General features: G+C 38.0%; 2 protein-coding genes across 2 annotated transcripts; both read right to left on the minus strand.

Annotated features, from left to right (window-relative positions):
* Positions 1–20: 20 nt before the first annotated feature.
* On the minus strand, positions 21–9,143 carry LOC116256352 (mitochondrial-processing peptidase subunit alpha-like). Its single transcript, XM_031632705.2, has 13 exons — positions 8,968–9,143; positions 6,231–6,482; positions 5,840–6,136; positions 5,584–5,751; positions 5,310–5,477; positions 5,140–5,220; positions 4,928–4,994; positions 4,680–4,777; positions 2,020–2,092; positions 1,867–1,937; positions 1,737–1,786; positions 499–611; positions 21–408 (listed from the first exon to the last, which is right to left on the minus strand). Exons 1-13 carry the CDS (start codon positions 9,004–9,006, stop codon positions 359–361), a joined length of 1,527 nt encoding a protein of 508 aa, XP_031488565.1. The 5' UTR covers positions 9,007–9,143; the 3' UTR covers positions 21–358.
* A 2,378-nt stretch (positions 9,144–11,521) lies between these two features.
* LOC116256785 (uncharacterized) lies at positions 11,522–15,955 on the minus strand. The gene is made up of 3 exons (XM_031633267.2): positions 15,182–15,955; positions 13,631–13,786; positions 11,522–12,198 (listed from the first exon to the last, which is right to left on the minus strand). The coding sequence occupies exons 1-3, from the start codon at positions 15,728–15,730 to the stop codon at positions 11,821–11,823; spliced, it is 1,083 nt and encodes a 360-aa protein (XP_031489127.1). The 5' UTR covers positions 15,731–15,955; the 3' UTR covers positions 11,522–11,820.
* Positions 15,956–21,404: the final 5,449 nt, after the last annotated feature.

A 21,404-nucleotide genomic window follows, 5' to 3' on the forward strand; every position in this document is an offset into this window, starting at 1 on the left:
AAATTGTTACAAGACAGACATGAATAAAAGAGACAAGTTGAACACTTGGGTTTCTTCTCCAAGATCAAGATGACAAAATATCAGTATTCAAACTCAGAAACCACATGGTTCATATGAATCTGAATAAGGAACCAAATAGTTGCACAAAAATGCAGTGCAAGTGCAGTCACTTCCGCGAGGGTTACAAATTTTAAAGAAAAAAATGATGGATCACCAATTTATTGATCCAAAAAGGGACTTACATGCTTTCATAACGTACCGTAACTTATTTTACCAGCAGTAGATGCCGAGGACAAAGGAAATAGAATTACAGGCCTCCAGAAGTTGCATTACCACCAAAATCAAGTCCTACATTTTACTAAGCCCGGAATTTGCTGCTTACTGAGTCATATTTAGGGACGTTGATGACTGCAAAACAAGTTCACCCAATCAAAATGCAGTAATGAACAAATTGTTATGCACAAAAAAACAAAGAAATGTTTCTAGTTCAGGAATTACCATCTCCCCATGAAGCCATTGTCAAGGGAGACGAGATGATTTTCTCAGCAAGTGTGGATATATCTTTGAGAGTTACTGCATCAACAGTCTCCAGGAAATGCCCTACAGGTTTCCTGCAACAAACCCATGATAGTAACATCAGAAACTTCTACAGGGTCATCAAGTTTTTATTAGTAAATATGTAATTTCCCTAACTTAACATTTGATAACTCAATTATCAATGGAAAAAGGAAAATAAGAGAACACAAACACACATTTGATGGCTCAATAAACCCAGTACCTGAGTGAACATGATCCGAGTTGATGAGGAATTTTAAAATGGAGAGTAAGCTAAGTCACATGGGTACTTCACTAAGGTCCACGTACTCGTGTCGCCGTACTCGTACCCAAAATGGGTACTTTGACACTTGGGTACCTATAGATCCAAACTGTTTAATTTTTCTTTGATTTAATTTTTTCCACCTTACTTTTTATTCTATTCTTTGGATGTGAAAATTCGATTGATGTTCATATTTGACTAAAGGGCTGCTTGGTTGTCCATATGTTTAAAGTTTTTCATAGGTTTCTTAAACACACTGCTGCAAGAGCCATTGATATATATTTTCTATGTTATTTATTTGTTTATGTTGATGTATATTCTTTATTTTGATACATATTTTCTAAGTATTTCTTATTGTTTATATATATATACGGCCGTACCCCCGCACCCAAGTTTTTTGAAAATGCTCAGTACCCGTACCCGCACCGGCACCCGTACCTATGTGACATAGGGAGTAAGACTAAAAAATTTCCACAAAAAGTTAAGCAAGCAACAAAGAAGGATGCTCTGTGCACACGAGCTCATTCTTGCAGTGAAGTGTCCATAGTCCAAAGTCAAGCCAGCACATCAGAATTTTCATTTGTGCGATGATCAGTTCCCACTGTCTAAAGGCCCTAAGCAAAGTGTGACTTTCATGATTACCTAGAATAATTTCACATGGAACGCAAACAAAGGCCACAAGGATTTATACATGCATATGACATCCGATAGAAAATCTCAGTAGCCATTCTTGTAGATTCTCTATTTGTTCAAAGTAACTTCAAACAGTAAAGGCTCGCAATCAGACACTTTGAAAGATGTTCTAGAAATAAAATATGGCTGCATAACTTAAGCATGCCAAAAATAGTCAATACCAAAACAAACGGGGCAGTAAGAAGACAATAAACATGTCAAAAGGAAGATAGAACAAGCATCTCACCTTTCCCCATAAGTCAAGATCTGACGACCTATATCTTCAGCAGCCACCACCTATAAAGCAAGGTACATATCTAAATGTAAGTGCATCTTAATTAGCATGTACCAAGGAGTTCTATTAGTACAATATATACCCTTGATTCGAGGTTCATCAAAACTGCAGACTTTGTGGAAGTTTTGGCCCGATCAAGCTGCTTCTGATCAACTATAAAAGAAGAAAAAACATAGCAGAAATAATTATAATGACTACGCCTGAAATTAACAGTTCCATGAGAAATCTAACAAACCTTCTCCAGGGGTTGCTATTGATAACAGCTCTCTTGCAGCTAAATCAACGGCCTTCGATACAAAGTCCGAAGTCTAATAAGAGACACAGGTTAAAAACAAATCAGACTGGAAATATAAAAACTCCTAGAAATCAAGCAAATACAAATCGCTTGGAAGAGAAAGAAAGCCAGATGCTTTCACAAATCTATTGTAGAAAACAAAACAGTGCATTTATAATTTCTACACAAACAGAATCACAGTGAGCAGCAACTTCACAACCTTAGGCTTTGCAGTATCAGCATGAGCATAAAACTAAATGGTCAACATTAGCATCAGAAAGACACAATAAAGGCTACATGCATTCCTCTCAAACAAGAGAAAGGCAAACTGTTCAGAAAATATTCAGGCAATTTTATTTGGTATTTTCTTCAGAAAGAACATTAATACCAGATAAAGCTTGGGCTACATCATCATAACTCAGAGACATGCATATAAGAATCAAGAACCATTTCTTTGACAAAAAGAGAACAGTATATGGTTAGACAGAAGCAAAAGCAGTAGAACCTAGAAAGGACAAAGATAAAATACCATTTACAAAATGGTCTTGAAATTCATGAATACACTGAACTTCTTTGAAGCATTATGAACCTTCCTGTATAATCACCTATAAGTAACCTGAAGTGCTTTAAAACAGTGAAAGCACCCACATTGCATGGGCATGGCTGTGGAGACAGTCAACAGGTGTCCACTGCGATCAGTGCACTTCTTGTCCACATTTTTTGGTGCATACCAACTTGCAGTAAGGGCGAGTTGGGTGCAACCAAACTCTGACAAGTCTAAAATTATCTCACTATATATTAAAAAAAAAAACTTGATTGGAATTTGATAGAACCCCTTTTTGAGAATTTCAGCCCATCAGTTGTTGCCTCCGATCTGCTTAAAGATCACCCAGCCATTGGTGACTGAAAATCAGCTCCCCCCTCTCCGATAGAACCATGATCACTTCTCTCTAGTAGAATGTGATGTCTCAGGTCTCTAGTGCTTCACATCGATGTGACCACCTTGCTCTCTCTCTCTCTCTGTGGCACTCAGGTCAACAACAAAATGTGTTATCTCAGGTAGCACTTACCACCTTCCCACCACTGGCGACCTCCTACATCTCCCTTTGATGCTCTCTACTCGACAACCTCTCTTTCTGTCTCTCTCTCTTCACAACCACCACTCTCAGATGCTCTGTGTGGTAGGCCATGTTGTCTTAGGTCAGCTTCACTTCATCGATGACCTCTTCTCTCTCACTCTCTTGTGCTCTGTCTACCTAACGACCTGTCTCCCCCCGACCACCTCTTCCTTCTGGGCACTCCTTTCACTTTGTTTTTATTGTTTTATATGTTTAATTTGGTCAAGCATAAGCTGGAAATCACTGAAAGCTTTCTGTCTAACATTTGATATTGTTGCATACCTGTGCTTGGTCTGACTTGCATAAAACCCATAAGTTTGATTTCTGATCAACATAATCAATATGGAGCACTCACTTTTCTTTAATTTGTTCTGCTCCTAGTTGTAGATGATGCTAGCCTGCTTCACACAACTGGATGTGTATATATATATATATATATATATATATATCGCATTGGGTGTGTATATATATATGTCAGTTGCTCTGCGTATAAATGTTTATTTAACAGCTTATATAAGTTAATAAATTATATGGTTATAAATACTTGTACTGTTATATAGTTTGGGGTTTCTTGAAGAGATTAAGGTTACCTAAACATGAGCTTTCTCCAGCAATGTTTAACAATTCACTGTTAAACTTTTTCTCAAATGAGATCTGCTGGAATTTTCAACATTGTGCCTTCTTTTGTGGCAAATGAATGACACTTCGCAATTACTATTCATGCATTAGAACCTTTTTGTGCCTCTAGTACATTATACATATTTACTTTGTAACTAATCTTTATCTGTTTAACTGCTTTTGGATCTTGATTGCTAATATTATTTGCCAATGAATGATTGTTTAATAATTATTAACTAATCTGTTCTAGCTAAATTATTTCTGATCTATATATGGTCTGACAGGGCCTGGTGTTGTGTAGGCAATTACACACACTGGGGCATCTTGTGACAATGTCTTCTCATTTTTGGCTCATTCATCATATCAATGCACCCGCCGCTTAAGCAATTATGGACGAATTCTTCTTGCAACTTCTGAACAAGCTGAACAGAATATGCAATGATGTGTCTCACACCTATGCTGTCTAGAACTCAAAAACGCTACCAAGGATGAAACTCCTTTTTGAGAAGCATATTTAGGATGAAGTTGCCCTCATGTAAGAGTTTGATGCATAAAGGCAAACATCATCATTCCATAGAATTTTTTTCCCAACTTTCTCATGGAACCACAACTAAGAATGCTGATGAGATAATATTTGAAACATTAGCAATTACTGGAAATACAATAAATGTACTATAATACTATTGTAGTGAAATAAAATAAAAGGAAAAGAAAAACAAGAGATTATGAGAAACATCAGAAGAAAATGAAAAGACATTCTTCAGTAGGTCACCAAAATAAATTCTTAAATGACCATAAATGAACCATGATCATAACAAACAGAGACGGCATGTTGGAGACTTTATTCACATATTCAAAGCAATTGTCATGAGCCAAATCACTTACCGTGGTTGCATGAATACCAAAAATACCAGTGTGATTGTAAATGCTGTTGAATGCAGAAAATGACTGAATTTGCTGGAACTCATTCAAGATCCGTAGATCTGTAGGCGGCACATAAAATGAGATAATCATTTTATATGAAAAAACTAATGGAAAAAGAACCAACGCATGCTTATGGTAATTCAGCCACCCATTTCTCCAGTAGGTATTAAAAACAAAAAATATTAAAGGATGCAAAAAATGGAACTTACAAAGACGAGAGTACATCCCCTTCCCAGGACCTCCAGCAGAGAAAGAACCACCACCTCCCATAAGCATCTACATGAATGACAACAAACTCATTAACACTTTGAAGTTTGAACTCATTAATCCTCATAATATGATGCAAGAAGGCAGTAACATGACCACTAAAAGTTTTAAACATACAGAAAGATCTTGAAATGGCAAGCACATGACACTACACCTGGAGCACTGTTAGTGTGATGGCATCCTTCTCCTTATGCCAGCCACCAGGAACTTCAAAAGCAAGAGCAACATGGGTGTTCTGGGATACACATTGCATTCAGAATATATAAACTAGGTCACAGAACATGAAATTTTTTTATACCAATCATCTAAATAGATTACTCATACCGCAGAATCTGCCTGGCAACGAAAATCACCTCCAACATACACCGACTTTGGAGCCTCAGGTGGAGGAACATTTGGCAAGTCTGACAAAAGAGGTTCTGCAACTGCAAGCAACTCCTGGTGCTCCACACCAGATGCTGCCAACACCATCCGTGGAGCAGTATAATTTTTCTAATTTCCAATATACTAGATATCAATCCATGATTTAAGGACAATCATATAAGAAAGCATAGCAGCAAAAGGAAACTACAGTGATTAAAATAATGAAGCAGCTTACAGAAACAAATTCTTCTAAGATCGAACTGTCCAAGCTGTTTATTGCAGACTCAGGTGCCAACAGAGGGTTTGCCAAAGCACCAGAATAGCCAGCTGAGTGAATTGCCTCCAACAGCAAACCCTGTGGATTCTTAGAGATTTCTGCAATCTCTGCCTTAACCTTCTGCAACTGCAGTGTGAGATAAAATACCAAATTACTTCAACGGCTGATGGAAGTTACACATATGGTTCAACAAGATCATATTCAGGATATCTACCTGTTCATTAACCTCCCAGTCAAGGAACACAGGATTTCTGACACTATCAATTAGCAATTCCACCATCTCAGGCACATATGTTTTCAAAGCATCATAACAATATGCCATCTGCTCTCGTGAAGCTGAAGCCATAACACTGCCACCTATAGCCTCAACCTCTCGAACAGTACGTAGGTGGCTGCGGTTGGTCGTGCTTTTGAAAGCCATCCTCTCTAGTAGGTGTGAAGCCCCAAATGAAACAGGTGTTTCATAGACAGAACCACAGTCAACATATAAACCAATGGAGGCTGCAGGATTCTTCTCAGTGAAACAACAGATTACAGCAAGGACAACAGCATCAGCCAAACTGGAGAAAGATCAAAAGATTTAACCAATTTCATACAAATCATACCGTGGATGTCTCGGAGGCAATTTTAACACCATTTGCAAGAGTGGTTATCTTTGTCTTTCCTGGTTCTACATAATCTGGCAAAGGAGGGGGAAGCGTAACACCAGCAAGAGGGACATCAAGAGGAGGAAGAGAATTGGACCGTTCCCCAGTAAGCCAACTAAAAAGTCCCCCAGATGAGGACTTATTTGCTATGCTGGTAGTAGCATATCTAGCTGCAGGTGTGCCAAAAGATCCTGGACCACTAGTATGGCTCTGGAAAAGACAAAGAGAAGATTATATATCCACCATTGCAGTAAGATTCAATAATGATAACAGTGACATTTAACCAATGCAAACTCAGTGTCTCTTATGATAAGATGTTGGATCTAGAGACATATAGCATACCTCATAGCAAAGTGTTAACTTTTAAATGATATGGAACAACAAGCATAATAAAAAGCCAGAGATTTGTAAAGAATCAGGAAATGTTTGGAAAGAAGTTTAAGAAAATTCATTTTCCAGCAAAAAATGAACTAAGTTTCTAGTGAAATAAAATAAAAAATAAACAGAAATGAAAGAAGGAAATCTATGAAACATAGAAAAAATGATCAGATACCTTGCACAGCTTTCTCAAAAACAAAGGCAAGGCCCTATTTTTTATGTGCCATGTGGCTTAGGAAACAGAAACCAAGAGTTTCTAGAACTAAGAATAATCAAAACCAATTGAGTTTAAAATGCACTAGAGATGTTTAGAGGGGCGAGAAAGACATAAAATTAAACAGTCCATAAGTAGAAAACACGTTGGATGTGCAGCCCATTACATGAGAAGAAAACAACCTTTTAAACATCAAGGTTGCTCACAGTAGTGTGTATAATCATAGAAGCGGTTGACTTGAAGAAGGAAAAGAAAGACAAAGCTACAAGGAAAAAACTTTGACACTGAATAATTCTGCTCAACATGTCCAGTTATATAAAAAGGAGGGAGACAAAGGAACTTCAGAATGTATTGCCTCTTACAAGGGAGATTTGACTAGGATGGGATTCCACTGTTAATTGGCATGTATATCTATTAACAAGACACAAAATATAATTGTGAACGTCTGATGATACAGCCTAATTACACTTTTCAGGTAACCCGTTAGAACTTAGAACCTATTTATCGTTAACTATCTTGTTCTTTGGTATCTCGAAACAGAATAACAATTGGTCAGTTTTACCTAACTGGATGTCCCCATCTATGATACTCACTCTAGGCTTTGCCTCAGATTGTATTTTCATAAAACATGGGCTGCTTTTTGTCCAATAAAGATATTGTAAAGGATCAATCATCAGGCCATTACTGCCTGTCACATGACAAAATCAGATCAACTCTTGTTACATTTAGACTAAACCATATAGTAGCTGTTTCCAGCTCTATTAATAGAAAGAGCTGAAGAAAAATTAAAGAAATTAATAATAAGTAGAAAGAAAAATCATCAGAATAAAACAACCAAAAAATGGAGGAACTTGTTGAAAAAGCATTCCATTCGTGCCCAGCCTCCAGCTTTCAAATTTTGGGGCTACCCATCATGGTAACTGGTCCCAGCTATAAGGCTTTGCAAGGTCATGTGAGATAAACCAGACATCATGGTAAATCAAAAACATCAAAATTTGTCAGACCATTCGAACTTGAAATACGGGGCCATTTTTCCTCTAGTTCACCACCCCATACTTCATGAAGCCTAACTTCTCCGCCACGTCATGCTTACTACAGCATGGAAAAAAGAATATGGTTGAGACTTGACGGCTTAACTAAGTACTCTATGATGGTATGACCAGCAAGATCAACTAATAAAGTGTAAAAATTAAGAAGGCCTCAATGTCTCAATTTCTCAAATAACCATTAAAAAGGTAAATAACTCCATGAGTTTCCTTAAAGAAGCTCCATGTTCTAAGTCATGCATATTGAATATAAAAAGGAAATCGCGTATCTTACCATATCGTACCCATCAGCTGTTTCACTTTCAGTTTTACACATAAATAACCTTCTGGGCCTAAATTGAAACTAAGCAACCTTTAGCTCACAGCATTCCCTTCAAAAATCCCCATTTCACATCCTTCTTTCTATTAAATAAAGGAGAACACAAATATTTCTACGAAAACGAATTGATCAAATGATTACCTGCCTTTTCACAAATCCCAATTAATGCAATAACTGAACGACAGTATGTCCACCAAATGTAAAGAAATCTTCGATTCTCTGTGCTCCATTGAACTGAATTTGTAAACTCAAGGCTACAGTTCTCACCACACTGAGCTAGTTATTCTGTTTCTAATATTACAAACCCAAACATCATCCTCATAATTCTAGCATCATAAGCACACAAAAGTTACCCAGAACTCCATAAGTGCCGCAACGGCAACTGCCGGTTCTAATCTGACTAATAACCTAGAGAGAGATCGTGGAAATGCAGCTCCCTCGACAAAAGCAAGAAATGAAATCACAACTAGGCTATGCACGAGGACTCCGAATGGGAAACGAAGAGGAAAACACGGGAAAAATGAAAGACGAGATGCAGGCTTCATCAATTTAAGAAGCGATTAAATGGAGGGGCTTCACCGATCCAATTGGGAACCCCCAACCCTCCTCCATTTACGAAAAGAACGTATGCCCTAACGACACGGTTCCGGACGGCTACAGTTCCGACGGGAACGCCTCCGGAGATGTAGGAAGGAGAGAATGCAGAGAAAGCAGGTGATCGCGAAAGGGGACCCTCACCTTCAGAGCCCTGAGTCGAGAGGCCGCGCTTCTGTACATGGCTCAGGACAGGCGACGGCGATCTGGTACGGAGCGCCTCTTGTTCCCGTCTCTCCGGAGGGAGGAGAGAACGGTGGGCGAAAGGCGACTTAAGGCAGAGACGCGGCCGCCACCCAGCAAGGGTCCGAGTGTGCTGCTGATATGGACATGGGTCCGATCCATGATATCGATGCATTCATCACTCTACTCTTATTAGCGATTCAACGCCGACCAATCAACCGATCTGAAAAGTCTCCCCATTTCCTGGCTGTCAGATTGAGTTCTGATCGTGAATTTGAGATCAGCGGTCATCTTATCCTTATAAGTTGAGATTCATACATTTTGAGATTCATACATTTAAGATTGGGCCCTCTCTTTTCCTTCTTTAGACTTTAAATTCATGGCTTTAAACATATAGTATAGATTTCAAATTCATGCTATTAAAATCCTCAGTTTAAGGATCTTCCAAAACATATCTTTTTATTATGCAGCTACGGATGAATCCGAGGTCCGAAACTATCAAAAGCAACCTTAAGATTTGAGCTGCATTGTTTAGTTCCAAACGCATATCAACTAGCATAGCTTTTTCACCTCATTTTTTACTCATATAATGCTCATAGAAACTGAACTGTAAATGCATTCTGTTTTTAATGCAAGACATCATGTTTATGAAAATCAAACTCAAGACATGCTACTTAATGCATCCTAACCTAACCAGTTAGGCTATATCAGCTATTTTTTTCAGCTTTCCAAGTGGAGCGTAGAGACTGCAGGTAAGGTAGCCAGCAGGCTATGACACATTCAATCTTTCTATGGTTTACAAATTTTTCAGTTAGGGACTATATTTTGATCATAATTTTAAATACGTGCTGGGGGTGGTGGGGAAGAATCAAATTAAAAGTCTAATGTCGGAAATCACGAACTTTCTCCTATCAAAACATAACACAATTTAAATTTGGTTAGCTGCTGGAAGAAAAATGAGGTCTTATTTAGAACCCTGGAAAAAATATAGCACTGACGCTCCAAATGTGTGCCTTGAATGGTTTTTTGGGAAATCTTTTATTTTTGAAATTATCTTTTGCTTATAATTTTAAAAGAAAAGTCCATTTTTGTTATTTTTTCAAGTTGTGATCCACGGTGGTCTGAGATCTCAAATCCATAGTTTTAAAATTGGACAACAAACACTCGCCCCCTCCCCTCCCCACCATCCCGCTTTCAATTCGATCTCACATCCATGGTTTTTTAACATGTAGCATGATTTGAAATCCATGTTACTGAGTTTAAACTGACATCTCCCAAAACATGTCTTTTAATGCAACCTCAGATCCAACACAAACTTAATTACAAAAACCACGTTTCCATTAAAACTATCAAATAACAGCCCCACTGCTTTTGGCGTTGAGGGCGTTTTTGGTATTTCTGTTATTTTATAAAAAATTCTTTCCGACCTTCTTTCTTATAGGCACTTTTGCTGTTTTCAAGTTCTAAAACATTGCCCCTTTGTGGGGGAGGTGGCTTTCCATGTTATGCTGCTGACATAGGCATGTCCCATGTTTTTTTCGAAGATCGTTTTGGTGGTTTTGTATGAGAAAATCTTTTAAAGGTTTCACTGATCTTATAAAAGTAGAGTCTTCCATTTAACCATTAAGAGAATTTTAGTCATCTCTAGTCTATAACACATCATTCCTTGAACCTTGTCAGGACATGAGGGTATCATAAAAGCTCAAAGTGGACATTGATTGTCTCGAGAAACATGAAACTTTAAGAAAAAACTTCTAATTACAATGAATCCCATTCTTGTTGCTTCAGCTGGCAGTTTTTGTTTGTCTTCTTTCACTAAATCTTATGCTTATTGTTCTAGCCATCAGTTTTTGTCTTTCTTTCACTAAATCACGTTCGTGTTGTTCTAGCCGACAGTTTTTGTTTGTCAGGTTAACAGAGTTTAGTTGAGGCTACAGTTATTAGGAAAAGTGTGATCTTTTCTTAAAAAAAATATATAGAAGGTGATCTTTCTTGAAATTATAGATAAAGCAAACCTGAAAATATATATATATATATATAGCTAATACAGGAGATATTGCAGTGGCAGTATTTTAAAAGCCACGTTTAATGCTTATTGCATGGCATCGAACGGTTCATGGACATGCTCAGCTTCTTCGCAGATATGATAAAATTATTGACACATTACGATTCTCTGTAGATGTGATCAAACTGTAGGACAATCAATACTTCGTCATCTACTCATTTTTGTTTCTGGGTCTTGTTCTCTTTGTTATTTTGTTTCTTATATTGTTCCTTTTTTTCTTTGTATTTTATATTTTTGTTATATTTATTATATGATGTTCTAAATTACACATGGCATAAACAATCGTGTGCTTTTTTGTTTCCCAATTAGTTATGTTAATGGCCGGACCAAGGTCGGATGCAAGGCTTACAGAACTTTTGGAGCAACATATTTATGAAAACTAGAGACCAATTCAGAATTTTCTTCTTTGGTCCAATTCAGGTTTGATTCGGTATTTTAGAAAACCAGACAGACAGAAGTCATGGCTGTAGATTCAAATATAAAAATTATCCGTAAGAGAGAAAAAGAAACTACAAGAATATACCTAGAATACAAATAGACATCATGTAGTACAACACATGGCAAGAACAAGAAAAAACACTCGACACCTTCCTGTTCTAGATCCTCCTTAAGCAACTTGCTCTTGCAGGGCAATGCACTTAGAAATGAGTTTAGTAGTTTACAGTTGTAGATGATTATACGGAAATATTTATCATCTTTGCTGCTGCAATTGTTAGTTGATCAACTAAAGAACGAATAGTTTCTCAACGTTAGCAAGAGTTGAAGGTGCCATTGGCACCACCTGTTATGGCATCGTCATTGCCATTTGGAATGGAAGTCTTCTTCTCCCTCCAAACAGCTTGTACCTCATCAGTTCGGAATCTCTGTGTGAAGGTAGTTTCCTCCAGCGGAGTCGTGATGCCATGAGCAAATGCAAGTAGACCTGTATAAGCAATCATCGCCCCATTGTCAACACAGTATCTATCATCAGTGGCAAACAACCTCCCATTTCTCTCTGCACACATTATCCTCATCATCTCCTGCAACCGTTCATTGCAGCCAACACCACCAACTATAAGAACATCGCTTTTGTCGCAGTGAGCCATTGCTCGCTCTGTTATTTCAACCAGCATCGCAAAAAGAGTTTCCTGGCACATAGGTTGCAAATTAAAAGCGTTTTCAATTTTTAAACTCCCAATATTTGGATCAGTATATCATTGCATGAATTTGCACCGTGATCTAAACAAGCATGGCAAAAAAGAGCCTTCTAGCACATAGGTACAAAATTACCTTCAATATTTACAATATTTATATCAGTAGATCATTGATACTAGTTGTGTGCTTACTACCTAGATATCCTAAGGGGGCGTTTGTTTACAACAGACAACACTGCTGCAGGATGCCATTCAACCGTTCTCATTCTTTCTGGATGCCATTCAACTAATGTTGGAACCATAAATGCTTTTGTCATCACAGTTTGCTGTTATTTACTTAAAAGTGTATTTAGATCAAAACACCAGCTAATGTTGATGAATATATACATTGAATGGCGTGGACATTTGTCTTTAGATCAAAACACAGTTTGCTGTTATTTATTTAAAGAGGTTTTTTGAAGATCACACCAACTTTCACAGATCTGACGTTTATCCATGCTGCAATCAAACAGGGTGGGACATTACCATGGACATTTGTCTGTCCTATTCACACAAGATGGACCTTTTTTTTGTCCATGGATCACCATCCATGGTTTCTCAACCATGGACAAAGATCCATGGATAAACGTCTACGGATTTTTGTCTGTGGTAAACAAATGCCCCCTAAATGACCAGTATACCTAACAGCTGCTGTCAACTTGCTCAAAGCACTTCACCATCCAAAACAAGATGGAGAAATCGAATATAACTCTCAACAAAGAGCCAATTGTGCTGGCTTATAGTACAAAACGAACTGGTTGGGCTCAGAATTCTACCAATGCCACTTCTCTTAGAAAAAGGAGAAAGTTTAGGTAGAGTCCCAAAGCAGTCACAACCAATGAAGCTAAACCTGCCTTCTTACTCTTCAGACGACATTCTGGAACATCTAAGAGGACAGACTACAGACAGATTCAAATTGGTTGCATTTGCAAGACTATGGCCCACATCATCATGATCACCAAAACATGAAACTCTGTGCAGTCATAAGCACAACAGAAGAAGATGAGCAAAAATGCTCACAAGAGAGATCAATACAAAAGATGCAACATTTCTAAACGAATATATGGATACAATAAGACCAAAGATGCGCAGATATTCACTATATTTTACTGCAGTTTCATCGATAAAGAAGTGCATAATTCAAAGGTGCAACCATTTTATTCAAAAATAATGCAGAAGCGGTTACTTTATTTTTGAGTCTACGATAGTAATCTCTATCCAACTTAGGATCACTATAATTAAGAAAATTTCAAATGGAAAACGGCAATCATTTTCATTTTCAGGTAATTCAAGGGCATCAAATTACAAAAATATGCAGAAGAACAATTTACTTTCGATATCATCTATGTCCTTGTGATAGAGCATAAAATAGAAAGCCGCAACCAACCTGCAGAGAGAAACAGAGGTCCGCTGGTGTGCACTCATTCTTTTCAAGCTTCTCAGTAGCAGTGGCTTCGATATAACTCAATATCCCACTAAACGAAACATCCATGCCTTTGACAACATATGGTATGTCTATGAATTGCTTTCCTTTCTTTGCAAGCTGGAGAAGAGAACATCATAAATATGAATGAATACAGATTTTTGCTTCATCTGAAAGGCAGAATTGTTACCACCAAAGAAAGAAGCAATACAACTGTTAATTAAGAAAAAAAAACAAAACAAAAACCAGAAAGCCTGATACCAGATAGCCTTTGGTATAATGGCAGAATTATTGCCACCAAAAGAAGACGAAATATCACCATTAACCCAAAAAAAAAAACACACAAAGCCTGATACCAGGCAACCTTCAGTATGACTCAAGACAATCAATAGGCAATCATGATTTTCTTTGAAGACTAATGGGAACATGGTTATTTAACGCAAGGTAGAGGCCTAAATTAAATTACCTTGTCAGACTTTTGTCCTAAATTTTCCCACTAAGTTATGCTTTTATGATTAGCCAGTTTAGAATGTATCGAAAGTTCCTAATACAGAGACGCAGTAAATATCAATCCTATTGGTTACACCAAGCAACCAACAAAGTCCAGGCCATCAAAGGATTGCAGCAACTTATTAGTGATTCAACCAAAGGAAACCAACTGATGGTACTACCATCTAATGCCATACGAACCTTCCCTATCTACATGCCGATCAATATTGAAACTTTGAAACGTCAACGATTTGTATACGAATGAGAAAATTGCCATCACTATAATATGGATAATAGGAAAGCAATGGCAGCACAGTAGCCATAATGCATGATAAACCTAATCACAATTTCACAATGCCATACTGATATCAACTGATATCTGCTTCAGAACATCGATCTCAAGCCACCATTTGGTATGTTAATACTATGGCTTACTCTGGATATCAACTGATATCTGCTTCAGAACATCGATCTCAAGCCACCATTCGGAAATTCGAAACCCTCTTTCCACGATTACATGGCTTACTCTGGCTTCAATTCACGGCTCTTTCACGAAGACATAACAACCAAGACTATAACCAACTTAGGTGAAGCAGACCAGCACAGACTACGTCAACCTGTTCCAATCATCAAACTGTAAAGCATCTTAGTACTAGCCAAGCGGCAAGTAAATGTCTGCACAAGGTAATTTCATCTGCCATGGAAACTCCGATATGCCAACGCAACTTCACCACCGCCAAATTTTATGCAGACCTTACCAATAAGCTCATCGGAGCTCAATCTTACAATTCAAAGCTGAGTTGACGAGTCGTCCCAAGACTCGTGCCTTTAGTAAGCAACAATAGTTAAGGAGCAAACCAACAGAAAATAACACAAATAAAATAGATAAACCCAACGAAAATTCAAATTTTCCATGGACCACCATCAATAAAATTAAAGCACACGATTAAAAAACCCCTACTAACTATTGATTCATGATAAACTAAGTTGGGATGTTGGGTGTGGGGGGTGGAGAGAGAGAGAGACCTGTTCGATGTTATAGCCAGGACTAGGATCGTTGGAAAGCTTAAGAACCCTAGCGAACCGATCGAGGCAGTTCCCTACAGCAATATCAATGGTTTCGCCAAAGATTCGGTAGCGACCCTCGCTATAAGCGATGACTTGGGTGTTCCCGCCGCTGACGTAGAGGACGACGGGGTCGTCGGCGCCGGTGACGGCTCTGCCCATCTCGATGTGGGCAACGCAGTGGTTCACAGGCACGAGGGGCTTGCCCCACGCGAGCGCCAGCATCCTTGCAGCGACCGCGCCCACCTGCAGCGGCGCGCCCATGCCCGGTCCCTTGGTGTAGCAGATGCAGTCGATGCTGGATGGTCCGTCCAGCCCTGCGTCTGCCAGGGCTTCGGCCACAAGGGGAAGGACGTGCTCCAGGTGGTGCTTGGCGGTTTCCCTGGGGAGAAAACCATGGCCGGGAGGGGTCACGTAGGTGCGGCGTGGGTTCGAGAGTATGGAGGCATCGAGGGTAACGATTCCGACACCGATCTTGTTCGCCGAGCCCTCTATCCCGAGAGCGATCATCTTCTCCGGACCTGAAGAAGCAACCTGGAGTTTCTGAGGAGCGTCGAAACGGAGCTTCTGCTGCTGCTGCCGTCGCTATTAGGGTTTTTGTGAGGCATAGAGATGTAGGGTTTAAGGAAGAAAGCTCAACAAGATCAATGGCGGGATGTTTCAGATGGGACGAGCGGATCAGGCCAAACAACGTATCACCATCCAACCGCCAACAATGAAATCCTGGCCGCCCATCGTGCTCAGGCTTCAACTACCTTCCCGCTCCCACGTTTTACAGAATTACGCGGACGGTAACAAACGCCGCGGGTGTTTGCCATCTTCCATGATTTCATCCACAAAATGGAATTTTTCAGATTTTATGGTGAAAAAAAAAAAAACACAACCAACGGGAAATGATATGCATATTAAATTAACAAAAAATATTAAAATTTCTATAGTAGAGTTCAAGAAATATTCATGCCAGAAAGAAATTTTTAGTTGTGAAGACTGAAGCACCAGCCACTAATAAAAAACAAGATTGATAGCTTCGGATTTGACATACTTAGAATTTGAAAACTGTCCTCTGATCTTAAATGCCATGAAGCCTACGCTTCTTACCAAAAAAAAAAAAAAAGACCGACTCAAGGTTGAGGCAGGGCTGTGAGGCGCACCCCTGAAGTTTAGTTTCTTTAATTAAAAAAATTAAAATTAAATGAAAATGATTGAAGTTTCACACATAGCCCTAATTAACCACGTTTGTATCCCTAAATCTCTTATTCTCAATTCAAATCACCTGTGAAATTCAACCATCTCATCTGCAAGCTTTGAAATTGCTAGAGGTTGGAGGCTGGAGCTGCGGCTGGTGGAAGCTTGGAGCCATCACCCAACGTCAGAAATTCACCCAACGTCAGAAATTCTTTGCACCCAACGTCAGAAATTCTTTGCAATTGTAAGCCTCTTTGAATCTCTTTCTCTCTATGAATGATATGTTCCTTCTTTGAGTTTTTTTCTCTCCATGGCTAGCGCTGGCCACCCCTCTTGCTCTCTGGCGGTCAGAGTTGCCGCCCTCTGCCGCTCTTCGTAGTGGGTATGTTGCTCAGTGACTAGTTGCTTTCAAACGGTAAAAAAATTTTACAACGAAAAAAAAATGAGTTTTCTACCAAACAGCTTCTGCCTTATGATTTTATTGCAAAATGGTATATGAATTTGTGTGGTTTACAAATTAGTACCCATCTTCATTCATATCTTGGGTGTATTTCCTACTTTTTTATTCTAACTTTGTCTTTTCCTCTTTTTGCTTGGATTTTTTTTCTTTTTTCAATTAAATTGCTGTATAGTAATTGGGTGTGAACGGCGACTGTGCAGGACATGCATTGTCAAGGACATCAGTTGAGGCAAACTCCGCCGCCTCTTCGATACCAGTGAGCTTTAAATTTATCATTAAAAAGAAATTGAAGAAATCCTGTGGTGAAGTTGTTATTAGCATTTAGCGGTATATGGGATCACTGTCCATAGTTATGGAGGTTGGTTACTTATGTTTTAAGCCGCAAATAGTTGTTTTTAATTGTCAATGTAACGTTCAAAATCGTTTTTTTTTTCTGGTTTTTTGCTTTTGCCTTCTCTTCCCGCTTTCCTCTTAGATACGTCGCCTCTTTCTTGTATACGTCGTCAAGCGTTGGTGGTATTTGAGGGTGTATTTATTTGGATTTACAAATTGTTGTGGTTTGCTAATTGTTTTTATTGTTTATTGATATGCTTAGTATTATAGTCATTTTTTTTCAGTTTTATTATTATTTTTATAAATATTATATAATTCACAAATTTGTCCGTGAAGCTTACGCTTCAATTAATGTCTCGCCTCGCCTCACTTTCTCGCCTTTTACAACATTGTTAAATACAAACTTTTTTTCAATGCAAAAAGTGAAAATTTTGATTTTAAGTGTGGATCTTTAAGTCTAACCTGAGTTCGATGAACCATAGATTTTACCGTGAATTAATGAAATACCCTTGAGGCTTAAATAGCAAGAAAATTTATTAAAGGGATTAGTAAATGTTTGAGAAGCAATTTATAGATAAACATGCAAATGTTCGGGTCCCAATATGCAAATAATGAAATTTCATGCAACTGCCTACACGACCCACGTATGTCTCCGTTTCTACTTCTTTCTCACCATACACAGTCTCTATGTAGTTTGAAAATTGGCTTCCTTTCCTCCAATTTGCTTGGAAAGCACTGCCTCTTTGTAATATTTTCAAAAATCACATGCTTCCTCAATTTCAATTATACTTCATGCAGGTTTCCTAATCTTTTTTCCTCTCTCAACAAGTTGATCTTAAATCCTTGGCTTTGGTACAACCCCTTAATGCATTTATAGATAACTACTGGGCTGCCACTTGTTTTTCCTTATTGTTGCAAGAGCCTTTCATATAGTTGTCAACAAACTCATATTATATATAGTTTTTGGTATAACAAAATCATGGAAAAATCATACTTAAATTTCAATGAATATTGTTATAACACCCATTGAGTGCATTGCAGATTGAAAAGGTCAATCACACGCTTCAAAAGAAAGAATATTTAACGTGGTACGACTATGCAGTCTATGTGCATGGTTTCCTCATTATCTCTCAAAAAAATGCAATGAAATGGGAGATTTCACTAAGTAGTTATTTAAAGTACAAGATGGGTTCAATGGGAAAGGTAGAACAAATTTTTGGAGGGAGCACTCATATACATAACAGACTAAATATTTAAAAATATTAATAGAAAATAAAGAAACCTTAATTTCATATGTGGTTCGATGGTGGGGTTGTTTAGCATTAATAACACCTTTCATTATTGATGGAACATTTGGTTCAAGTGTTTCATTAATTTGCTTCAATCTTTAGGTAGATTCATGTAACATTCACAGGACGTTCCTAATGGCCAAAAAACCATTATAAATAATATTTTCCTTAATAAGCTGAGACAAATATTTTTTATTTTTCTCAATACAATTACAATGAATTTAGTTTCCAAATACAACATTGATGTGCTTGTAATGTGTATTTCACATTCTATCTATTTTAGTGTTGATTTGCTTGGTATGCATATCTCTCTTTCCTTGTATTTTATTGTGGTTAAGAACTTCAAGCGAAAACTTCTTTACTAAGTAGTTGGACGAGTTGCTGAATATGAAAAGGAGAGTTGCCTATAATCAAATGCCATCAACATGTATGAAATGAAGAGAATGCGATGCTTGTTAAAACACATAATGAATGACATATCAATATAGAAAACCAGAAAGCCCAAACTAAGTAGAGAGGAGCTCAACTACTGGTACCAGACTTATGGAGTCTGCTTTAAGCCATATAAGGCCTCATTGGGCTTACAAAACATACGTGGATGTTGTGGGTCAATAAAACCTTAAGACTCACTCATATAAACATCTTCTCAAACAAGGGTGGAGGGAAAGGGGCGCCTGCAGGGGCTATGCCCCCGCCTCCACCCCTCACATTTTAAAAACTTTAAAAATTTATATGCATATGTAAAAAGGTTTACTTTAATATATATATATATATATTTCAGATCCTATTAAAATTTTGAAACTATAGTTCAGCCTTAGTGACAAAAAATTCTTGGCTCGCCCTTGTTCTCAAAGGATTGAGGAAAATGTAGTGTACATCAAGTTGATGAATATGCCAAGGGAAATAGATGGTAATAGCCATGATGATCTGAATAGTGGTATGTCTTAACAACTGGGCTAAATGTGTCATAATAATCAGTATCTACTTCTTCTTGAGTGAACCCTTTAGCCACAAGACAGCCTTTTAGAGAATTCAACTGCACCATCAAACTTATGTTTCACCTAAAACAGGGATTTATTGCCAATAAAATTGCGCAACTGGTTTTCTGCTCACAAAATTGGTGTGTAATGACTAAAATGGCCCTGATCAAGTAAAAAAAATGAGGTTTTTTTTAAAGGAAAAAAAGGGTTACAAAAAACTAAAAGCCGAAAATGTACAATTTCTTTATAAAAATTTTCCTTTTTTTTAGTGTATATTTGTTGTGTTCACAATGCAACTCGATCGTAGGCTGGTCAGGATGGCACATGGGTTCAACTATTGTTTCTCATGATAGGAAATAACTCCTCAAAGCTGCCAGTGGTAGTGTTTAGATGCTTGCTTGAAGGCAGTAGGCTCTATGTCAGATGATCTTAAAAAAGGTCGGATGGTAGAGAGGAGAAGACAAGGTTTCAAACAGCTAGTTTGAGATCGAATGACCACAGGATGGGCTCGACTGGGTGGATTTGGTTCAGCTAGTGAGAGAGATAGATGATTATCATGATGTGTTGTACGGCGGGAGAGCAACATCATGGGAGGCAGTAGCGAAGCTAGAAAATTTGGCTGGAAGGGCACTGGTAAACTCAAATCGGGGGGGGGGGGGGGGGGGGGCACCCATATATGTATAAAAGTAAATATGTAAATGTGCCGAGGTAAAAATAAAGAAAGTTTAAGTTGGTGAGCAGCCCACATGTGGCTCTCCCATTGGGGGTGGCCCCAGGGGGCCAGCAGAAAAAGAATTAAATTTACATGTAAATATTCAAAAAATTCATGTATCTTATATAAAAATTTTGGAAGTTTATATTTTGGTTTCTATTAAAATTTTAAAACTATAATTTGGCCCTTCTCATGAAAAATTTGTGGCTCCGCCCCTGTTTGCCACTAATGGGAGGAAGCGGATGAGTCCCACTTAGCACAAGTTGATGAGCTATCTTGAAGAAGAGCCAGCAGGAAAATGGGTGAGGAAACTGGTGTCTGGGTAGGGACAAATGGCTTAGAAATGGGAACAGAGCTAGGGTGGTGGAGATGGTTCAAGTGTAGTGTCCTTAGAAGCAGGATACAGAACTTGTCTTTACTGAAAACATCATCATGGCTAATAAAAATGTGATCAACATGAAAATCATAGCAAAAGTATCCTCGATGTTCCCCAATGTAGCCAAGGAAAAGACATTTCATAGTCCAAAATCTGTCTTATGTGAGTTGTATTAATGCCTTAGAACAATTGAGTAAGTGTTTGAACCAGCACAAGCAATTAGGTGTCGCTCTAAAGACCGAAGAAGAATGCTTGGCCAGGTCTATTGTGGACTAACTGCATTTAATATGAACTCTAAGGAGTTGACGAGAAGTATAACAAACTGTTTCAGGAATCTACTATAAAGATTGGAAAGTTTTACGAAATGCTGTGTTAATAAATTTGTCCCTTTGATCAGATTCATGGAACTGTTTCTTATTGCCAAAAGATCTCTAAATCGTAAAATTTTTTCAAAAAACCATATGTTGTAACTTAACTATTGACATATACTATCTGATGTTGGTGGCCCCTTGTCAGCAACTCTTCGTGATGATTTGGAATGTTAAAGTACTTTATAAGGTGAAATGTACGTACACGCTAATTAGATCACATAAATAAGAATCAGAGGCATCACAATTTATGTGGGAAGAAGATGAAAATTTCTTGGAGTCAAATGTAGGAGATTGCATGTTAAAACCAAGTGATATTGAAGATCGTCCTCGCAGAACAATAATGTCTACTCAAGGCAAACTGAAAAGTTCAAGTGCATGTATGCCGTGGTGCATGGTTTTTTGTTTTGATATATATTTTCGTTTGTTGTTTCCATCTTTTTATTAGAAATTGTGAATCCTGGATCTTTTATTTCTAAAT

This window comes from Nymphaea colorata, chromosome 6 (genome assembly GCF_008831285.2).
Source record: "Nymphaea colorata isolate Beijing-Zhang1983 chromosome 6, ASM883128v2, whole genome shotgun sequence".
Classification (NCBI taxonomy): domain Eukaryota; kingdom Viridiplantae; phylum Streptophyta; class Magnoliopsida; order Nymphaeales; family Nymphaeaceae; genus Nymphaea; species Nymphaea colorata.

Excerpts from the sequence above, each read along its gene's own strand:
- LOC116256785 (XM_031633267.2), bottom strand. The coding sequence starts at position 15,730 with ATGATCGCTCTCGGGATAGAGGGCTCGGCGAACAAGATCGGTGTCGGA. Across the intron at positions 13,787-15,181 it reads CTGGCTATAACATCGAACAG|CTTGCAAAGAAAGGAAAGCA; the intron begins GTCTCTCTCTCT and ends TCTCTTCTCCAG. Across the intron at positions 12,199-13,630 it reads ACCTCTGTTTCTCTCTGCAG|GAAACTCTTTTTGCGATGCT; the intron begins GTTGGTTGCGGC and ends CCTATGTGCCAG.
- LOC116256352 (XM_031632705.2), bottom strand. The coding sequence starts at position 9,006 with ATGTACAGAAGCGCGGCCTCTCGACTCAGGGCTCTGAAG. Across the intron at positions 5,478-5,583 it reads TCTTAGAAGAATTTGTTTCT|AAAAATTATACTGCTCCACG; the intron begins GTAAGCTGCTTC and ends ATTGGAAATTAG. Across the intron at positions 1,938-2,019 it reads AATAGCAACCCCTGGAGAAG|TTGATCAGAAGCAGCTTGAT; the intron begins GTTTGTTAGATT and ends CTTCTTTTATAG.